Below are 19163 nucleotides of genomic sequence, written 5' to 3'. Positions count from 1 at the left end.
ATCTCAACAGGGGCCACTTTTCAGGGTTGCAGGGATCATAGGCCTTGGCTTCACTCACCCTTCCCAAATTATTTGTATTGTATTTATGAAAGGATATAGCCTACCCTCTAGAAATCTTACAAGGAGAATCAGTGACATAACTTATGAAACCTACAATTACATCTCTTTGCATCAGCAAGTCTCTGGGTTGTGTCAAATCCTGTGTGTGCAGACAGAATGTACTACCAGCCTTCAGTGGGGCTTTGCTCCCCTGAAGCCCCCTGTGTGCTCCAGAAGATTGAGGGGTCCTCCAGAGCAAATTCTGGGGGCACGTTGGTGTCCACTATTTTGAATCAAGATGGCACTCCCTACTAGTTCTATATATTTGAGAGCAACATCCATGTCCTGATGGAGAAGAGACACCACTGGCAAAGTAATCTAGTGCTGAAGCATTATTTTAAAGATTAGTTTTATTTGGAGAAAAACAAAAAACCAAGAAGGGGGGAGGAGGGAAAATTTTACATAATAAAAGACATCTCCCAGTAAGTCCACACAGATTACAAATCATTTTCATAGAAGATATTTTGTACAAATTTTACATGTCTTCAGAATGTGTAAAATGCACCTCAATCCATTCGTGAACCTGTCCTGATAGCGCAGAGAGAGATAAAGAGAGAGAGAGAGAGAAGGGAGGGTAGAAAATGCTTCTGGGGTATGCAAATTAGCACTTTACCTCAAATATAGCCCCTCCCCCCAGCATTTCACACAGTCAAAGCAATATTGCATTTCAAATCAATTATCTGCACTCAGCAGGGTCTCCCCTCCCATTCCTTTATATCCTGCCCATAGGATGTGCCACTACTCTGTATATTTCAAAGGACTGGTTTAAATTGTAGCTAAAATTTACTGAAACAAGACACCAACCACGGCAGGCTTTACAACACGCCAAATCCTGTATTTGACTCAGCCAGAATTGCTTCAAGAGGAAAATCACACAGTTCTCCTCCCCCAAAAAACTGGCAGCTCCCTGGTGAGCATGTGCACACCTCCCAAAAGCTAGCCAGGTCCTCCTCTGCAGCCACCATGTAAATCAGGCTGCTGAGAGCTGGCTAGTAAAACCTTGTGCTGCTTCAGTTCCACTGTGTGGATTGAATTCCCACTTGCCCAACCCATTAATTAGTTCAAGGAAGAAGAATGAAAGGACCAAGACTACTGGAAGAAATGGAAGAGATTGCTTGTCTCTGTGTCTGATGGTGCTGGGTGTTGGCGAAGGAAGCTTTAAAAAGAAATTTAGGGGACTAAAAATAAACCCTTTTTGTAAGGGCTGAAGGAAATTTGCCAGTCATGTTGTGTACCTACTTGCCCAAAAGTGAGGAAGGAACTTGGAACAGTCACATGATGCTCAGTCAAACTTTCAATGACTCTTGCTACCTTTAAACAGTGCCCAAGTTTAAAACAGGTGCTATTTAAATTTGTGAGAGTGGTTGTGGTGGTACCTCCGTGATTAAAAAGGGGCAGAAGAGGAAGGGATAGGAAGGGGGGAATTCAAGAAAACTTTATAGTCTCCAGAAATTGCTCTTCCAACTAATGATTCCCATAAATCCAATGGCTCCTTCATATATATTGCAACCTCCTTCATGGAGGTTACCAAAAACTGATTCCATATGGTGGAGCACCTTGACATACAAAAAGTTACTTTCTGCATGGTTCATATGCAAGGCGCACTTTCCACATCAGCACTGCATGGTCCTGGTGACCACTAACACAGAGAGTCTTTGCACCATTTGACCAAACTATGTGGAAAGTGGCTTTCAACATAGAAGCCAACTGTCAGCAGCCTTTATTGTTGGGGACAGGCAAGGGTACAACCCCAAGATCAGCTCTGAGGCTTCTGAGAAGATTCCTTTGGTAGCAAAGGTTTGCTACTCAGCCTTAGTGTTGCCTGGGGCTTCCCCAAACCTGATGGATTTCAGAGGGGGACACCACCACCACCACCACCACCACCACCACCACCACCACCAGGGCGAGGTTTCTAACTTAAACCTCAGGGATTACTTGTGTAGAGATGCCAACTCTCTGCCTTGAAAAGCCATCTCATCTCTTCCCCCAGCCATCAAGGCAAGACTGCTCTCCTCCTTTTCCCAATGCACTAAAATGCTTTCAAGTTCGTTTGAAGCTTACACTGCAGAAGTCAACCAACCTGGCAAAAGGAGGAGACAGATCTTAGCTGTCCATGTCCCCACTGTGCTCAACTAATACGCACCTGGCCTGCTCAAGTGCTAGCCTCTCTTTTAATGGGAAGGACCTGGGGCTCTGGACGTGATTGGAAGCTGCATGAAGTCACACTCAAGACACACACTGGGCCTATTCCTTTTTTTAAAAAGACACCTGCCATTTTCTCTCTTGCTATACTTTTTTTTGCAGGGATTTCTCCAGTTAGTTCAATACTTTAAAGGCTGCAGCAGCATGCAAGAGAAACTGTATCACTTTTTCCATATATTTTTTTAAAGAAAGGTTTAAGAAAGGTCTCTCCAAGGAGATGTTGACTTGTAGGCTTTTATTTTTCTGTCTTGTCTGAATAAAGGTTTGGTTTTGCTTGCCGAATATTCCTGGGTGGCAACCGGTAAGGAGACGGCATGGAGGGGCCGGAGAATTTAATCAGCGTACTCATCCCCCTCTGCTTCATCGTCACCATCCACTGACAAAGCAGCATACTTGCTAGCACAGCTAAATTTCTGCAAGAGAGTTAGGGAAGTGGGTGTTAAAACAGCATTCAAAACTGGACACAAAGCCATCCTGTGACAAGTTCTATACATAGGGCTGTGGGTATCAGGTGTTCCTGGGATGGTGTAACACAGACATTAGAGAAGGGTGGGATGGCAGCATCCTGGGCAGATAAAAGGCAGAATGCAGGGTGGGAAATCTTTTTGGCCCAGATCTTTATTTTCCCCACCTTGAGAGCCAGCATTTGCAGGTGGATGAGATTGCCCACCTGTCAAAGCTGGGCTGTCAGGGTGGGAGAACACAGTGACCAATCAGGAATGAAATCAGCCAATGCATGAAGAGTTCATTCCTGCTCTCTGCAGGGATCAGGTTGCAGAAGCAGCTGGACCAGCCAGGTGGGTGTGGGTTGAGGAATACAGCCTGAATGGCTAAATTCAGCCCACAACAGAGGCGTACCACCCTGGCATGGTGGATAAAAATGGCAGACTGGGGGACCTGAATTTGAAACCACACTGGGCAACCTTTGGGCTGATCACTGTTTCTCAAGGTTGCAATGAAGGAAAAAGTAAAAACAAGCTCCATGCTCCCCTTGTGAAGTGGGCTTTGTGGCCAAGATTCTTTGTATGCACTTCCAGGGCAAATTTCTTGATCTGGTCTTTGTTCTGCCTGTGGCAAACTTTATTTTTTATTATTAGTCCATCCTCTAATTAACAAACAAAAAACCAAGAATTCAATAACCAATGAGCACGGTTTGAGAATATAAACAAAACACAACTATCTGCTTTACAAGAGGACAAACTTGGGATTTTGGCACTTCTACTTCCAGCTGAGGATTCAGAAAACAGATGCTTGGCTTTCTGTGACATTCGTGTGCATCCTGTTCTATCAGCAGAATATCCTCTCAGTTGGTGAAGCCTATATTCCCTTCTCCCCACTTTTCAGAGCCAGTAATAGGAAGTAACTGTGGGTACCAGTGCTGTAAAAGCTTCTCAACAAAAAGTCTGAATGTAGCACAAGGATATTTTAGTTACAGAATTATAATCAGTTAGTTGAATCCACAATTAACTGAGTAAAGTCCTAAGGGAATCCCGATACATTCTGGCACATTGAATGACAGAGAGCTGCTGCCTAATTACACCAGCATTTGACAATCACTGCTCAAAAATCAACAGATTCAGCACTTACGGGGGTAGGGTTCTCTTCGAATTTCTTTGGCTCAGATGCAGGTCTTGAGTCATGCTCACTACTCTCTTTTCTGAAAAAGAAAACTGCTACCACATTAATAAGGTGACCAAAGTACAAGGTTTACACACATAGAATAATGGCAGTGAGAGCCATTTGCTCCATACTCAACCCATCAGGTGCAACCCACGCTCCAGCCCTATGCAGATGAGTCTGGACAACCCAGAGCTCTGTGTGCCACAGACAGCAAACTGCAGTTGGGTGTTCCAGTCTCCAGCTGTTTGGTATCAGCTTATAGTGGATCTCCAGCATACCCTTAGCTGCTCACTGCCTGCCCCCCGGCACAAGGTGTACTTTCCAGAGTCAGAGCACGAGGATGTAAAGACAAGTATACCTATCTGAGTCTTGCCAATGGTCTCTGCTGCCTCCATCTCCAGGACCACACCCAGAATTTCCACTTCGGCCCTTTGGAACACTCTCCTTCCCTTCATCAGGTCGGTTTTCATCACCTAAAGTAAGTTGAGACAAATCTCCTGTTATTCCTTCTTGAAATAATTTCAGCAATGAGATGTCAAGTTAGCCCACCCAGGTTACTAGTACCCTAACACTAGGGCTGTGTGATACATCAATAAATAATTTGAAAATGAGTTGAAGAGCTTATTGCGGTAACATTTTTGAGTCTGCACTAGTGCCACAGGAAGCCTGATAAGGTGCTGACCTGCCTGCTTGTGCCTTGCTTCCTTTGCAGACAGGCTGCCTCCCTCCTCCCTTCCTCCTGGTTGCTCCACCTGTCCACATCGTCACTCCGCAGCCAAGCCTCTGTGAGGGGCGATCGCTGGGAAGGACCTGCCTGCCTGTGATTTTAAAACACTGCGTTGCATGCTCCTCTGCAGAGCCCTCCTTAATTCTCCCCTACCTCCTGCAGCCACAGCCAACCACAAGAGCAGGCGGCTGGCTGGCTAATGCAAATATCACAATCCCTGCAGAACCGTCTCTGCCTCAGCTCCGCTGTGCAAAACAGTCTCTGCTTCAGCTCTTCCCCTAATCTGTGTAGCCACAGCCAATCACAAGAGCAGGCAGCACTGAACAGCCTGCAGAGCAGCAAGCTCCTCAGATGTTATGCGGCTCTTGCTAAAAGTGTGTAATAAAAGGTGCCAGGCTGGTAGGTGGCTTCTTGCACTGAGTTCCTTTCTCCCATTAACGGGGGTTATTTACTTCAGAGTAGGGGGGGGGGGAATCGTGCCCTGTCCCATTCCCCACCTCAATGTGTGTGTGTGTGTGTCAAGGTGCGTGCAATGATGCCTTCCCTTGCTTTTCTGAGACATGAGGTTCTAGCTCAAGAATTTTAAAAAAGCGCCTAGCCATGCCCTTAAAGCGAGCCCCAGCTCTTTCCTTCCTTCTCTGTCTGTGAGCTACACGTTGCCTGTCGTAGTAGCTCACAGACATGAGGCCTCTGCTGCCTTCCTTATGCTCTCCTATGGGAGAGGATGGCTGGCCCTCAGAGGCCCCTTCCAATTCTGTGATCATCCTACAGGTGATGCAAGTGTCCTGCCAGGGAAGCTTAAAACTTCACTTTCCCGTATTCTCTGAAACAGCAAAGCCTGGGGGGGGGGGGGCTGCTTCGTGTGCATTTTCTCAGATGCCATGAGGTTCTTGGAGGTGGGGGTGGGTGGGGGCTTTTGGGGGGCCCTTCTGTGGGAAACAGGGGAAAAGATTTATCCGTGGCCTCCTTATGCTGAAATGGGAGATGGGGTAGTTGTTGTTTGGGGTGAGAATGATGGGGAGGGTGTTGTTGGTAAGCAGTGCAAGCAAATGTGTGTCTACTTACAAGCAAGCTCTACTGAATTCAATGGTGCTGCCTCCCAGGAAAGGAGGTTTAGCTGAACTCAATGAGGCTTACACATGCCTAGAATTCCACTGGGACATCTGAGTAAGGAATCAGATGATCTACCACTTCCATAAATTTTAAATATGCCCACAAAACTGCAGTAATATAGTCTCCAGAAATCTTAAATGGTTTCATTGAAGCATGCTATCAAGAAGTAAAATTTCATAACTGTTTTAACAATGTTAAAGGTAAGTAAAGAATTATCAGTTTTAGAGTAAGACCCTTAAGTATTAGGAATTGCCAGGACATTACCGTGCTTCTCCTCTGCATTAGCTCCAGCCTTATTTCAGACATTGTGATCTATCAAAATATTGTGATGTTGAAAACCAGATCTTGCCCAGCCCTACCTAACACTAAGCAAGTTTCATTTCAATGAAATTTACTACTGCTTGCAACCAGCCTTAAGTACCAGCCTTAAGGTTTGTTTTCCACCCTCTTGCTCTTCATTTTTTCTTCTCCTAAAAATGTGGAAGATTGTGTGGATTTCCCTACTTTGTAATTAGGAAAGGTGAGTCCTCTTGACTTGGGTTGCCTCCCTGAATTTTAGGGTCATCATAGTTTTCTGTATTACTCCATTATTAAGTTGAACTTCCAAGTATACTGTGCCAATTTTCTTATCAACTTGTCATCATCCTGACCACAGAACCTACCTTGCCTTCCGCAAGAAGGGAATAAATACACATTTACCTGCATGTAAGCCCCACTGAACACAGCGGGACTTACTTCCAAGTAAACACACCTAAGGACTGTATTACAAGTTTCTATTACATTGGGCAGGAGAAGTGAAGTGGGAAGATGCCGCTTGTCATTCGCCAGTCAAACCATCAACTGAACATGTGGCAGATTACTGAAACCAGGATCCAGACAGAGAATTTCCCCAGACTGAATTTAAGGTGGCTCCTCACTGGACTCTGCTGCCCTCTCCTGGCAAGCTAGAAAATAAACCTACGAACTACACCTGCAAGCAATAAGCCATGACACTGGGAACTTTCACGACTTCTTAGTGAACAGGGAGCAGAGATGTCTTTTGCTTGGAATAGCTATGAAGTAGATATTTTGAATTTTGAACCCTGCTCAGTATCTGCAATTATCTGAAATTGTTTTTTTGGATATGGATTTATTTATTTTTTGTATTGTGAAACTGTTTTGAGATGATTCCCGGGAAGAGATTAATAAATAAATGAATTTATTAAAAAATAAATGAAATAAAGCAGATAAATAATAATAAACGCAGCTGCCAGCCACAAGAGCCATTTCCTCAAAGCAGCGTACACCCAACAGAGAGGAAGTAACAAAGAATGCATGTGTATTGCCAGGCACAATAGCTGCACACAACCCATCCTCAATCCCCAGGGCTCTCTCTCTTTGCCCCAAAGGGCCACAGGTAAGTTTCCGCACCCGAGCCTTACCTTTCCTTGGGGCGTTCTTGGAGGGCACTCCATCTTCTGAAGGCAGGGGTGGCATAGCCTGGCTGCCGCTGCAACAAAGAACAGAGGAAAGCAGCGTTGATGCTTTGTGCATACTGTACACTCCATGGAAGTTGCTACTGTAACTCCACGTCACATTCAGGTGTGTTGAATTTTTCAACTTTCAAATTCCTTAAAATGAGGGGTGCCAGAAAGTTGTAACATGACTTGGGAATTCAAAAGGTATTTTGTTTAAATTAATATAATTTAGTTTTGCTTGGTAAGTAAAATGTGTGTGAAATTGCATAGAAATCATTAAAAATGATTGCCAAGAAGTTGCAGCTATATTATTTAGTAATTTTACTTATTTATTTAGCATTGCTGCATTTTAATGTTTCTTATCTATAGTGAAGCTAGCTTTTAAGCTGGCGTGGGGTGGGGGGCCTCGTCTGGCTCGAGGACCAGATATTCATCTCCCTTAATCCTTACAGGTGAGCAGGGCCACCCGCTACCCAGCGTTACAGAACCACAGCTCTTTCAACCCCCAGCAACACAATATGAAAGAAAATAAATCCCCACTTCAAAATCATGAGTTCCGAATAAAACCTACCCTAGTGAACCAAAGCTTCCTTTGGTTTCCATTGCAACCACCTTGCCCACAATCCCTAACCCTTTGCTGTCACGTTTTATGCATTTTAAAACAACATAATTTGGGATTCTATTACGCCTTAGCGTCGTACCATGCAGCCTACATGCTTCCCATCCCTCCTGCAGATTAAGTCCTTGGCTGAAAAGGGCAGCCCTGCCGGAGGCCCTCACCTTGTAGGGGAATGCTGGTCTGAGTCGGAGCTCTGTGAGCGGGCCGGGTGAGAGTTGCTGCTGCGCTTCACCCAGGCATTTTCTTTTGGCGGAGGCGCTGGCATCACCTTCAGAGGAAGCTTCTCTTCCCTGGGAGTCTTGGAAGTGGGAGACAGACCTTCATCCTCTTTGCTGCTGCTTTCATTTTCCAATGATTTTTCACTCTCCCTCCTTCGTGAGGCTGGAAGCGCAGGATACAATACAACATGGGCTAAGAAGATATGCACACGCACCCTGGCTGTATGATGGAAAGCACTTTTTTCCTGGACCATTCCCCAGTGATTCTGGGCTAGTTGGCATGCTTTACCAACACAAACCACCAAAAACACCCAGTGAGTTTACAGAGCAGAAGATCACAGAACAAGCCTAAACTGGGCCATGTGTACATCCACAATACAATCACAGACCTGTGAAAAGGATCTGGGTTGACAATTCCATTGTTTGATGAAGAGACTTTCTGGTTGGTTTGCATGTCAGTCATTTTGTCTTTCCTGGGGTAGAAGTGATCAATTGCTCATAGGAAGCAACAGAAACATCCAGGTTTCTAATGTAACTGATGGGTGTGTGTGTGTGTGTGTGTGTGTGTGTGTGTGTGTGTGGATGTGCTATTGCCCAGTTAAAGGTTTATGCTCTATCGTGTGTGAGTGCAAGTGGGCATGCATGAGGTGTGTGTGTGAGGCATGACAATCTTGCAGTTTAGTCCAGTGTTACTATGTCCAGTCTATATGCAGGCTGGCATGGGGTCTGTGAAGCTGACTGTGGTTGAGGAATCTCTCTCTCTCTCTCACACACACACACACACCACCCCTCCCACCAGCCGAAATCCTACTTGTTTTGCCTGCATGAGAGAAAGCAAGCAGGGAAGTGATTCTGATACTATTTCAGCTATTTCTGATACTGATACTGATTCACTATTTTCTGATAGTGAAAAATGTTTCATGGGAATGAGTTAATCATCTTCCCCCAGTACCACTGCTATGATCTAGCTCACTCTCTCACCCACCCACCCACGAATGTGCTACCCTTACAAAAAAATGTTTAGTTTGGGCCTCAAGGTTTTAAACATGCAACTCCCCCAATGCTGTCAACACCATTTGATGGCTGCTTTGGCTAGGAAAACAAACAATTGTTAAAATACATCTCAGTTTACAGCAGCAGAGCCCAATCCAGTCAACTTGGCCCATAGGCTCAGACCAAAGCCAGCATTTGTCAATTGTACATGAAAATAGAAGCATTGTGTTTTCCCTTAGCAAAGAGTTGAATGAAAATTCCCGCCAAATAGGAATCTGGGTAGTGAGCATCTAAGGTTCTTTTTTTAAAAAAACCCCAACAACAAACCAAAACCTAAAAAGATGGCTTCAACAAATCTCTCTGTGCAAAGTGTCGTGCTGCCTTCCAAATGGCATGATAATGATGAGCGTTACTCCCAACTACAGAGGTGGGCAGCGATTGCTCTCAGTTGTGCAGTGATCCCGACCATCTCCAAAGCTGAGAGGGCGGTTGGGGATTGTTGGCAGCTGTGAAATCCAATGGTCCCCCTGCTGCTCACACTGCTGCCGGCAGGGTGAATGTATGCACAGCTGTGAGGGCATTCCAAGTGCTGCTGCACAGTGGAGCCCAAGCCTGCTTCCTTCCTCCTCCCCCCCACCCCCACTGGCCCTTCCCTTGGGAAAATCTGAGGCCAGAGCAGGAGGCAGTGGATGCTGCCCCCGGAGACACAGTCAAGCAGCCGTGTCCAAGCTAGCCCACTCCCTGCCAGCCCCTTCCACCCAGTCATTGTAGACTCTGTTAGGAAGTCTATTGTATAAACTCTACCTACTGGTAACAGGCAATTTACATGACTAGCAACACCAACAAAAATGCAATCCAACTGCTTACCAACAACCAGAGGGACAAACATTTGTCCTAACAGAGACGACTGTACAGTACTAACTTGTAAATACCATATTGGCCTGAATATAAGCCTCACTTTTTTCCAAATTTTAAGTGTGGCTTAAATTCGCGACCTTACAAAAATAGGCTTTTATGATAGCACTGCTGAAACAGACATATGGTAAAACGGAATGGGTGTGAGTGCCTGCGGAATTTGAAGGGAGTGGCTTATATTGGGGTATTGTCTCTCCCCCCTCCAAAAATTTTTTGCATGTGTGGCTTATATTCGGGCCAATATGGTACCACCACTGATCGACAGCTACTTAAGCTGCTAGCTTCCCTGCTGGTCGGCTATTTAGTGGATCTGTTGGTAGGTTATGGACAACTTCCATTACGAAGAACTAAGAAACCCCATATTCTCAAATCTATACACATAGGCTTGCGATGTGACTCAACTGAAGCTTCCCAACTGAAATACGTGCTATAATCCAGGAAAGTTATGGGGCTTTCCAGAAATAGGACGATGCGCTTCAGGGCTAAGTAAATGATACCCCAAAGACAACTTACTTCTTCCTGTTGGGCCTGTCCCCACAGAAGGAGTTGTACTGCCAGTCTGTGAAGACTCACTCCCTGTCCGTGACCGCTCTTGGTTATCTTCGCTACGCCAGCTGGGGTGTCTAGAACATACAGAGAAGCAAGGCTTACTAACTGTAAATGTGGGGCACTGGATCAAAAACAAGTATGCACAACTCTACAATAAATAAATAAAAACAAGGTGGTTAAATCAATCTGAGACAACTGTGCCATTAGCACCTTTCAATCCATAGTACTGCTCAAGTCAGCCCTTTAGTGGAGACCAGGTAGGGTGGGTCTGCTAAGTTTGTCTGGGGTTTGAGTCTTCTTACGTTGAGCTTACTGATTCAGCCACTGGTCAGGGAGCAGCTGACGCTGCAATACTGCAGAACTTAAGCAAATGTAGAGTTGATCAATGCCCAGATGAAAGACCACAAGAAGGTACCCTCCTCAAGTTTTCCGAGATGGAATACATCACAATTTCAGAGAGATATCCTTTCAGAGGAAGATTCCTAAAGGAACTCATTTTGGAGAGAAGAAAAGGGACTCTTTGGAGAAGTGGAGCATTGGATCACACTGTCCACAGGGAAGTGTGATCCTGGAAGTGAAAAGGTTCTGGACAATGGGAATAGGAAGCAACCCTCAACATGATGCATTCCTATGTTCAGGTTTGAAACAAAGCTCAGAAGCAGTTAGAGATGTTTCTTAACTGCTCCAATTATATGTGTTAAACAAAACTTAAGACCTTTTTTAATTTGCTAGGGGATTATATGTAATGTGATTTGGCCTTGCAGCCACCTGTCATTAGGCTAGTATGGCTGCTTGTCATGCGGCAGTGACACAGTTTGGGATACAGCAGCTCGGGCAAGCCTGGTGCTAGCCTAGCATTCATTCTCTGGGCTTACACAGATAGCTACCTCCAAAAAAGTGCTCTGTAATGCCATGAACCTACCTACCAAGGCCGCTAATGGAATGTCACCGTTCACCATCTTCAGCATGAAGCAACTCTAGGGGTGTTCTGCAGCATCAGAGGAGCTGCAGACATATCTATGGTACCTTTTGCACAGATCACCGGCTTGAGCCTGTGACCCACCAAGTGGTGTTTTGCAGATTAACTCAAGCAGTTTCTCTACTGGACTGTGTGCAGCTCATGCTCCTTCTCTGTCACTTACCGCTCCCGGGGCCGTCGCTCTAGCCTGGGCTTATCATCTTCCAGCTGGCGCTGCAGCTTCTCTTGCTCCTTCTGTAGCCTCTCTTCTACTTCACGCTCTCTTGCAGCTGTGTCCACAGGCTTGGCCCCCCCAAAGATGGAGGCTGCACGGCTAGACTGGGTAGCAGGAGCTACAGATGTATCTTCCTCCTTGGGTGCGCTCCGAGGCTTCAGGTTCAGTTTAGGCCTCTGAGTGGGACCTAAGAGAAAAAGAACAGGAGGTTGAAAAAAGCAGAACAGTTCAGAAAAAGCAAAATGAAAAAAGCAAAGCTACTGGATTCAGGATTAGGCAAAAGCCAAGAAGCAGGAGAATTGTGAAAAATTCGTATGGTTGTCTTATTTAGATAAGGTGGTGGGGATTAAAGGCTGAATGGTATGTGGCATTTAGGCCACATAAGGAGATATTGGAAACAAGGAAGAGTCAGAAAAGGACCCATGCCCAACATGGGACAATGAATCATTAGACAAACCTCCTACAAAAGGTGGGTCACCCAGTTCTCAGAAATGGCTAGGCTACATAATAAATCTTTCTTAACCATGTCTAATGGATCTGGCAACATACCATATACACTGGGTAGGGCAAGAGGCAAACATCGCCATGGCCTAGGGTCAAATTCAGAATACCACAAGGAATAAGGGAGAACAGAATAATCTGCAGCAATACACAACAAACAATGACAGCAAAGCCAACAGTTCCTCATTTCTTTGCTTCTGAGCAAACACCGAGCATACCTCTATCATCCCGCCGGCTGTCATCCCTGCTATAGTCATCCCGCGAGCTGCTCCACCTATCCATTCGATCATCTCGCCTCTCGTAACGGTCCTCATAGCGGTCACCACCACCCCTATAATCATCGTCCCGACGGTATCCGCTGCCAAAGGCTCTTCTACCACTGCCTGACCTAGAGTCGAAACCTACAGGAAAAGGAAGTTCAGTGGTTTAATCTTGCACAACATGAAGACCATTATTTCTGAGGACAGCACCCCAGAGTGCTCACAGGTGAGTCAGAAAAGAGAGCAGACCTCAGAGTCTGTATGTACATTCACACACCCCTATACCCCTCCAACATGTGCAGCTATTAAAATGTTTCCCTGAGGTTACATATACAGAGGCACACAGTCCCTGATCAAGCAGTATCCACACATGGCACACAATATGTTAGATCAAGCCAGTTTCAGGAAGATTTCATGTACAGTTTCAAGGGCACGCTCTGAAGTCCTATTTGGCATCTGAAGAAAATACCTCCCACTTCAGTTCAAAACATGGCCAAAAAATGCTTAATTAACACAGCTGGAAAATGCTAACTAGTAGGGACTCAAGTCATGCACAATTGTACAAAAGCACCACTCCTAATTACAAGATCACTCAGCCTGGAAGGAAAACAGGCCACAGCAGCAAAAGAAACCAGAGAAGAATGACTGGTTGGAAAGGAACCCAAAACTGTAACTTCGCCTCATTTACTATATCTCCACAACCAATATAATAGTTAAAAACTGCACAAATAGTAAGAGTGCTGCAGGTATCAAGGTGTGTACAAGATGCAAGAGGTATTTGTAGACCAAGCAGGGAGGACACTCAAAATGTCTTTCCACTAGAGCAATCACTGAATCTTGAAACACAAAAGCAAAATCTTTTTAAGCCTTTGAGAAAAGAAACTGCAGCAGTGCTCTATATTCCATATCCCAACTTTCAAGTATTTTCACCTTCAAGAGAGAAAAGCCATTCAGACCACAATGACTATACATAAAATGGATTGTGTGCCTAAAATGTTGCATCGATAGCAGGGGAATGTGGGAGCTGTATTACCTAGCCAATGCTGCAATGTAAGCAAATGTTTATATTAAGTGATGCCTCCTGTAACCATCTCAAACCCCAGACCCACAATGAAGTCTGTGACCCACAGTACCTCCTCTATCGTAGTCTCTACGGTCATCGTAGCGATCTCTGCCCCCAAACCGATCCATCTCTCTTCGGGGACCATCACGGTACCGATCCGAATCGTAACGATCACGGTCTCGATACCCTAAAGCAGGGGGAAAAGGCTATAGCATGTACAAGATAGACACAGAGCAATGACTTTCAGAAAACGTTTGACACAGCTGGGGGAGATTCAGGGGGCAGGCTTTAGGCATCTTCCAGCACGTGACTACCATAGTGCTTGGTCACACAACTATTTATTATTGAAACATTTTATTGCCGTGTACTGTAAAGAAGTATTTACATATATATTCCACTGCACCCAGAAGGTTCACAGTAGAAAATGTGATGAAAAAGCAGGTATTGAAGTATCCCTAGAAAATTATCACCACCATCATAAAAAGTCTTTGTTCTAAGCAAGAGAACAGTAGAGGAAATGTGCTTTTCTCAAAAGGAGGCGGGCAATTCACAGGAAATCATAGAACTGTAGAGCTGGAAAGGAACCCAAGGGTCCTCTAGTCTAACCCCCTGAAATGCAGGAATCTCAACATACATTAACTATGTATCTTCTGAACTATAAGCAAACTGTTTATAAAGCTACCTCCTAGGTATACATGAGGTTAGGCAATCACGTAATTACATATAACTCAAGTTTTTTGCTTCAAAAAAACAGCAGTGAAAACACTGATTGCAATTTCACAGCTGCCATACTCTAATTCTCCAGACTGTTAGACAAGAAGATTTCAGATGTATTTGTCTTCTGATTAAGGCATTCCTTTCTCAAAAAAGTAGCCTGTAGAATGCATGCTTTACAGTCATGAAGCATAAATGTCTGACATGCCTCCATGTCTTCAGCTCATGATATGAACCTGCTGAGTTCATCCCCATTTCAGACTGAAATGGGTCTTCCGCATTTCAGTCTGAAAGAGAACAAGGAAAACAGGGATTAGCCTTCAATGCACTTGTGCAGCTAGGACTCCATTTTACGGTCTCTGTTATGCTGTAAAAACATGAACAGAAATCATGCAACATTTGGAGCAACAAATCACTGCATTTTGAGTACCAAGCCAGCTTGGTTGACTAACAGGAGACATGTACAGTGGTACCTTGGTTCCCAAACGCCAAAAAGCCTGAAGTAAATGTTCCGGTTTTCTTTTTAATAATAATAATAATAATAATAATAATGATAATAATAATAATAATAATAATAATATTTTTTATTTGTTTTCAATTTTAAAAAATCAAATATATGCCACATTGTATCAATACCAGATTACCCCACACATTTCTCATTAACATTTAAAAATAATTTAAAATAACACATTTTTACCCCGCCCCCAAACTTTCCTCCACCCCCTCTTCTGGGTCTTCAAATAAACCAAATCATGTTACATTCCAGATTCCTTTACCCAAATTTCCAACTACTAAACAATTAAACTTGTGGTATACAGCACAGATACTTTAAACATTAAAACCACTTTATACATTATACACCTATGCTTTCATGCTATTTCCCCTTTTAAAATTATCCTAACTGTTGCTTTTTGCAAGCATTTAATCAAGGCACAGGCAAACTCCGGCCCTCCAGATGTTTGAGACTACAATTCCCATCATCCCTAGCTAACAGGACCAGTGGTCAGGGATGATGGGAATTGTAGTCCCTAACATCTGGAGGGCCGGAGTTTGCCTATGCCTGATTTAATCCATGCCTGCTGATGTCCCAATTTATTTACAACTGCTGACCCCTAAATAAAAACCATTTTCCAGACTGTTACCCATTCTTTTTTTTCTTACTTTGGCATATTTAAATCTCCTCCAAAAGAGGCTTCCCATTAGGACAATTCCCCATTTCAGCCCTCCTTCCTTCCAAATTTCTCTCTGTCTCCACAGTTGTGATTTCACCCAAATTGCTCTAATTCCTGTCTGTACTCATATTTAAAGCTCCTCAAGAAGCTGCTACCAATTAAGGCCATTTCCAGTTTCAGCTCCTCCTATCTTAACACTGGTGATTTTACCAATACAGTACTTCCTCAAATATTTTCTGTGTATGCTGCCCTTCATATTCCCCTGTCTTTCCTTCTGGATTTTCAGTTAGCTCTCCCCCCGCCCCGCGCTTACAAATGTTCCCTCCTGTCATTGCCAGAGGGTCTCCCCTGCATCTATTCTTCTTGTTTCCGGTTCTTCCGCCGTGTTCTTAAAGTGATCCAATCTGGTACTGATGGTCTCTGATATCTTAGCCATACTGTCCATAAATTCTTTTCCATTGGTACGAAAATTCCATAATTTCAGCATCTGAGCTCGTCTCTGGCTGCCCTGCCCCCTGTCCTTCCATTGTTTTCAGCGCAGCCGGTTTTCTTTGGTGTTCCAGTTTTCAAACATTTTTCGGAAACCAAATGTCTGATGCGGCTGTCGGCTATTGTTTCCGGGGCGCCTGCACCAATCAGAAGCTGCGCCTTGGTTTTCAAACATTTTGGAAGTCAAACGGACTTCCAGAATGGATTAAGTTTGACGCTTTTGTTTTTGATATTTATTTTGTGTTTTTGTTTTCGAGGCTTTTTTGGTTAATTTGTTTTTGTGACTGTGTGGAACCCAGTTCAGCTACTGACTGATTGATTGTGTGACTGCAGAAATGGATAAAAGCCCCCCCCCCCCCATCCAAACAATGACTATCATCAGTGCAGGTAAGATTTTTTTTAAAAAAAAATAATCTACAATACTGTCTTATTTATTTTATTGATTATTGCTTTCATTTTATGGATCAATGGTCTCGTTAAGATAGTAAAATTCATGTTAAATTGCTGTTTTAGGGGTTGTTTTTAAGAAGTCTGGAACGGATTAATCCGTTATGCATTACTTTCTATGGGAAAGCGTGCCTTGGTTTTGGAACACTTTGGTTTTGAAACGTACTTCCGGAACGGATAGAGTTTGAGAAGCAAGGTACCACTGTACAATGAAATAACTGCTAGAAATCTTCCGTTGTGTATTTGGCATCGATGGGAACATAGCGACGGGATACGACTCCAGAAGCCCAGAACACAGGAAGCTGCTTACACTGTCAAACCACTGGTCCATCCAGCTCAGTATTGTCTGCCTGACTGGCGGTGGCTTTCCCAAGGCTTCCGACTCGGGACACAGCCAGCACTACTGAGAGATACAAGGGAGTGAACCTGGGACCTTCTGCGTGGAAAGCAGAGGCTTTGCCCTAGAGCCACAGCCCTTCCTCAGTGTGCGTAATTCCCTAGCTTTTTGTAGTAACTGGCTAGTATTCAATCTAGAATCATGTGTAGGGAGCACAGGGAGGAAAGCTACTCTTGTAAGAACAGAATATAAAGGAAGGGCTTCAGCAACTCAGGAGCATGCAGGAAAATTAGAAGAGGGCAAGGAAAATGGTAGTTAGCACAGCAGGCAACTGGTGATGAACTCACTGTCTCCAAAGCTATCCTCGCCCCTGCGGGGAGGGGGGTCATCAAAGCTATCCGTAGCAGGACGGGCCCTCCAGTCAGTTTCAAATCTCTCTGAATCCCGGTTGCGGTCACGATCTCTACCAAAAGAGCGATCATCCCTATCTGCAAAAGAAAGGAAAAGCAACCCAACAGTTAAATGGCACATCCAGTTTCATGGATTCAGACGTCTGCACAGAGGAAAGTAAAAGCACCTACACTTTAGAACTCCCTTATTGGTATCAGGCAGGTGCCTTTGCTGTATGATTTCCAGCACCTCCTTAAAACATTTTTGCTTAGGCAAGCCTCTCCAGACACCTAGAAGTTACACGTGTTTTAATCTGTTTTTAGTTTATTGTTGATTTAAGTTTTAAAATGTTTAATATACCTGTTTTTTAACTGTCTTTTATGGGTAATTGTAATGAGATTTTTTTGTCAACCATTTTGAGGTTTTATTACAACCAAGTGGCATATAAATTTTGTTAAAGAAAAAAAAGATACACTAATAATTTCTCTGCCGCAGCAATAAACGTGACCTCTGGCAAGATCACAGTGTATAGGTAAGAGGGGGCAGGATGCTGGTTCAATGCGCTCTGTGGAATCATGTAGCTCACACCTCCTGTACTGTACTGGGCTGGAGAGGCACTTTTAAGGAAATGGAAACCCACAGTGCTAATTCTGAATTTACTAGGTACCTTTTGCAATTTGCACTGTTGAACCCAACAAGATCAAGTCAAAAGCAGGTAAAGCTCATAAGGCCTTTAGCTCTCCTCGTCAATTTCATCCGTACACAGAAAAGACTTGCTAGTAAGTGGGGGAAACTTGGTAGTTTCACAGCTTTATTTTCCAGCCTTTGTGTATAAAATTTAACTGGTACAAGATGACCTCTTTTCACAAAGCCACAGCACTTACCTTTATCCTGAGCTTGATCAGCAATATCCACTCGTATTCTCCTGTTCCCTAGAGACTGAACATACAGTGGAACATTAGCATTTTAAAGCCCATTTTTTAAAGAAGATGTACAGCAAGTTCAAGGTTATATCTGACCAACGCATGTAGAATTGCTTTGTAAATGGATGCACCTATCACTTTAACACACGGAAAAAAGGATGCTAGCAGAATTGTTATTTATTAAACTGACTAAAAGTGACAGCATAAAAAAGAAACTTCTGAGACATTCATATTTTTAAAAGGTAAGATTAAAACACCCCACCCACTAAAAGAGGCCACAGATTACTAAAAGCCAAAGACCTGGCAGAAAAGAAATGTTTTTGCCTGGCATCCCCAGGTATGTAATGATGGAAGCAGGGATGCCTTCCTGGGGAGAGCATTCCACAAAAGGGTAGCAAATAAAAAACCAATGCCCACTGGACTCTTATCACTCAGGTTCCCGATGTACAATTGTAGAACTTCACTTGTGCCAATGCACTGGGAATCAACATGGAAACAGGGTGCACCTAAGAATAACATTGTTCATGTGTTCTCTCTAATGTGAAGGATCATGGAGTTTTAAGATGCCTGATGGAGTTAAACTCAATCAAACCAAGGCCCGGATCTTTCACTCTGTCTTTCACATGACTAGAGAAGATTATGTTTATGGCCCACGAAAAGTCTCCAGTCTTGCAAATAGGTTGACACAGGGTATCAAAAGCTTCTTCATCCAAGAGTGTACCTGGTGCTTCTGCTTGTGTACCTGACTTCTGCTTGTACGGTGCAACTTCCTCTTCCTCCCTCCCTCCCCCCATTGCACCCTCAATATCTGCAGCAACAAATATAACAGCTGTCACAAACACCCTTAACAGTTTACAGATTTACTTTCCTGTACCTATTATAGCTTTGCAAAAAAAAGTGTTGAGGCAGAAAAATGGTTTGGATGCCTTCAGGTGGTATTGTCTAGACTTCAGAGGCAGGATCACTTGCCAAGTATCTGAGATGGCCAGAATAATCTACTTAAAATAGCTAAGGCAGGAGAACAACCATCTGAAAATGCTTTTTGCTGCACGATAGTTAACACTTTTTATCTGGCTTGTCTGAGAAAACTGAGTCCAGTTTCTTGACCCAAGTTGCTTGAGACTTGAGCCATGCCAATCAGAACAGGACAGATTACTGCTGT

General features: G+C 44.0%; 1 protein-coding gene across 2 annotated transcripts in view; it reads right to left on the bottom strand.

The window, feature by feature from the left end:
* Positions 1–431: 431 nt before the first annotated feature.
* Positions 432–19163, bottom strand: part of EIF4B (eukaryotic translation initiation factor 4B) — a 35178-nt gene continuing 16446 nt past the window's right edge. For both annotated transcript variants that reach the window (XM_081851741.1, XM_081851742.1), the window contains 11 exons: positions 17963–18017; positions 17036–17176; positions 13600–13716; positions 12425–12607; positions 11655–11892; positions 10477–10586; positions 7999–8218; positions 7183–7250; positions 4280–4394; positions 3889–3958; positions 432–2714 (listed from right to left, as the gene is read on the bottom strand). In XM_081851741.1, coding sequence (XP_081707867.1) covers positions 2634–2714; positions 3889–3958; positions 4280–4394; positions 7183–7250; positions 7999–8218; positions 10477–10586; positions 11655–11892; positions 12425–12607; positions 13600–13716; positions 17036–17176; positions 17963–18017 — 1398 coding nt within the window. In that variant the 3' untranslated portion in view covers positions 432–2633. The remainder of the gene's footprint in view (positions 2715–3888; positions 3959–4279; positions 4395–7182; positions 7251–7998; positions 8219–10476; positions 10587–11654; positions 11893–12424; positions 12608–13599; positions 13717–17035; positions 17177–17962; positions 18018–19163) is intronic.

Source organism: Podarcis erhardii, assembly GCF_964252035.2.
Source record: "Podarcis erhardii genome assembly, chromosome: 2".
Lineage (NCBI taxonomy): Eukaryota > Metazoa > Chordata > Lepidosauria > Squamata > Lacertidae > Podarcis > Podarcis erhardii.
Note: the sequence above shows the minus strand (reverse complement) of the source record. Positions and strands in the feature narration are given on the sequence as shown.